We start from the raw sequence: 984 nt of genomic DNA on the forward strand, positions 1-984 counted from the left end.
ATGTCTGCATCTCTGAAAGGCTCTAATAGCTCCAAGTTCCAGGTGTCTGAGTTCATCCTGATGGGACTCCCAGGCATTCACAGCTGGCAACACTGGCTCTCCTTACCATTGGCAATACTCTACCTCTCAGCAATTGGTGCTAATATCCTCATCCTCGTCACCATCTGCCAGGACCCTGCTCTTCAGCAGCCTATGTACTCTTTCCTAGGCATCCTCTCTGTGGTGGACATGGGCCTGGCCACCACCATCATGCCCAAGATCCTGGCCATCTTCTGGTTTGATGCGAAGGTCATCAGCCTTCCTGAGTGTTTTGCTCAGATCTATGCCATTCACTGCTTTGTGGGCATGGAGTCTGGTATCTTCCTCTGCATGGCTTTTGATAGATACATAGCTATTTGTCACCCTCTTCGCTACCCGTCAATTGTCACCAAGGCCTTAATCTTAAGAGCTACCGTGCTCATGGTACTAAGAAATAGTTTGTTTTCCCTTCCAGTGCCAGTGCTAGCAGCCCAGCGTAATTATTGTTCCAGGAACGAGATTGAGCACTGCCTGTGCTCTAACCTTGGGGTCACCAGCCTGGCTTGTGATGACAGGAGGCCAAACAGCATCTGCCAATTGGTTCTGGCATGGCTTGGAATGGGGAGTGACCTCGGTCTTATAATATTGTCATACATTTTGATTCTGCGCTCTGTACTTAAACTGAATTCTGCTGAAGCTGCCTCCAAAGCTCTGAGCACTTGTAGCTCCCATATGATCCTTATCCTATTCTTCTACACTGTTGTTGTAGTGATTTCAGTAACTCATCTGGCAGAAACTAAGGTCCCTTTGGTTCCAGTTCTACTCAATGTGCTGCACAACATCATCCCCCCTTCCCTCAACCCAATGGTTTATGCACTTAGGACTAAAGAACTTAGGGCAGGCTTCCAAAAGGTGTTTTGTTTGAGCTTAGAAAAGAAAACAAGGCACCAGAGACCTTCTCCATGA

The 984-nt window shown here is 47.7% G+C and overlaps 1 protein-coding gene across 1 annotated transcript; it reads left to right on the forward strand.

The window, feature by feature from the left end:
- On the forward strand, positions 1–984 carry LOC124505962 (olfactory receptor 56B1-like). Its single transcript, XM_047072005.1, has one exon. It carries the CDS (start codon positions 1–3, stop codon positions 982–984), a length of 984 nt encoding a protein of 327 aa, XP_046927961.1.

Source organism: Lynx rufus, unplaced genomic scaffold, assembly GCF_022079265.1.
Source record: "Lynx rufus isolate CCGP_SWC_20201006 ecotype Redwood Valley unplaced genomic scaffold, mLynRuf1.p SCAF_9, whole genome shotgun sequence".
Taxonomy (NCBI): domain Eukaryota; kingdom Metazoa; phylum Chordata; class Mammalia; order Carnivora; family Felidae; genus Lynx; species Lynx rufus.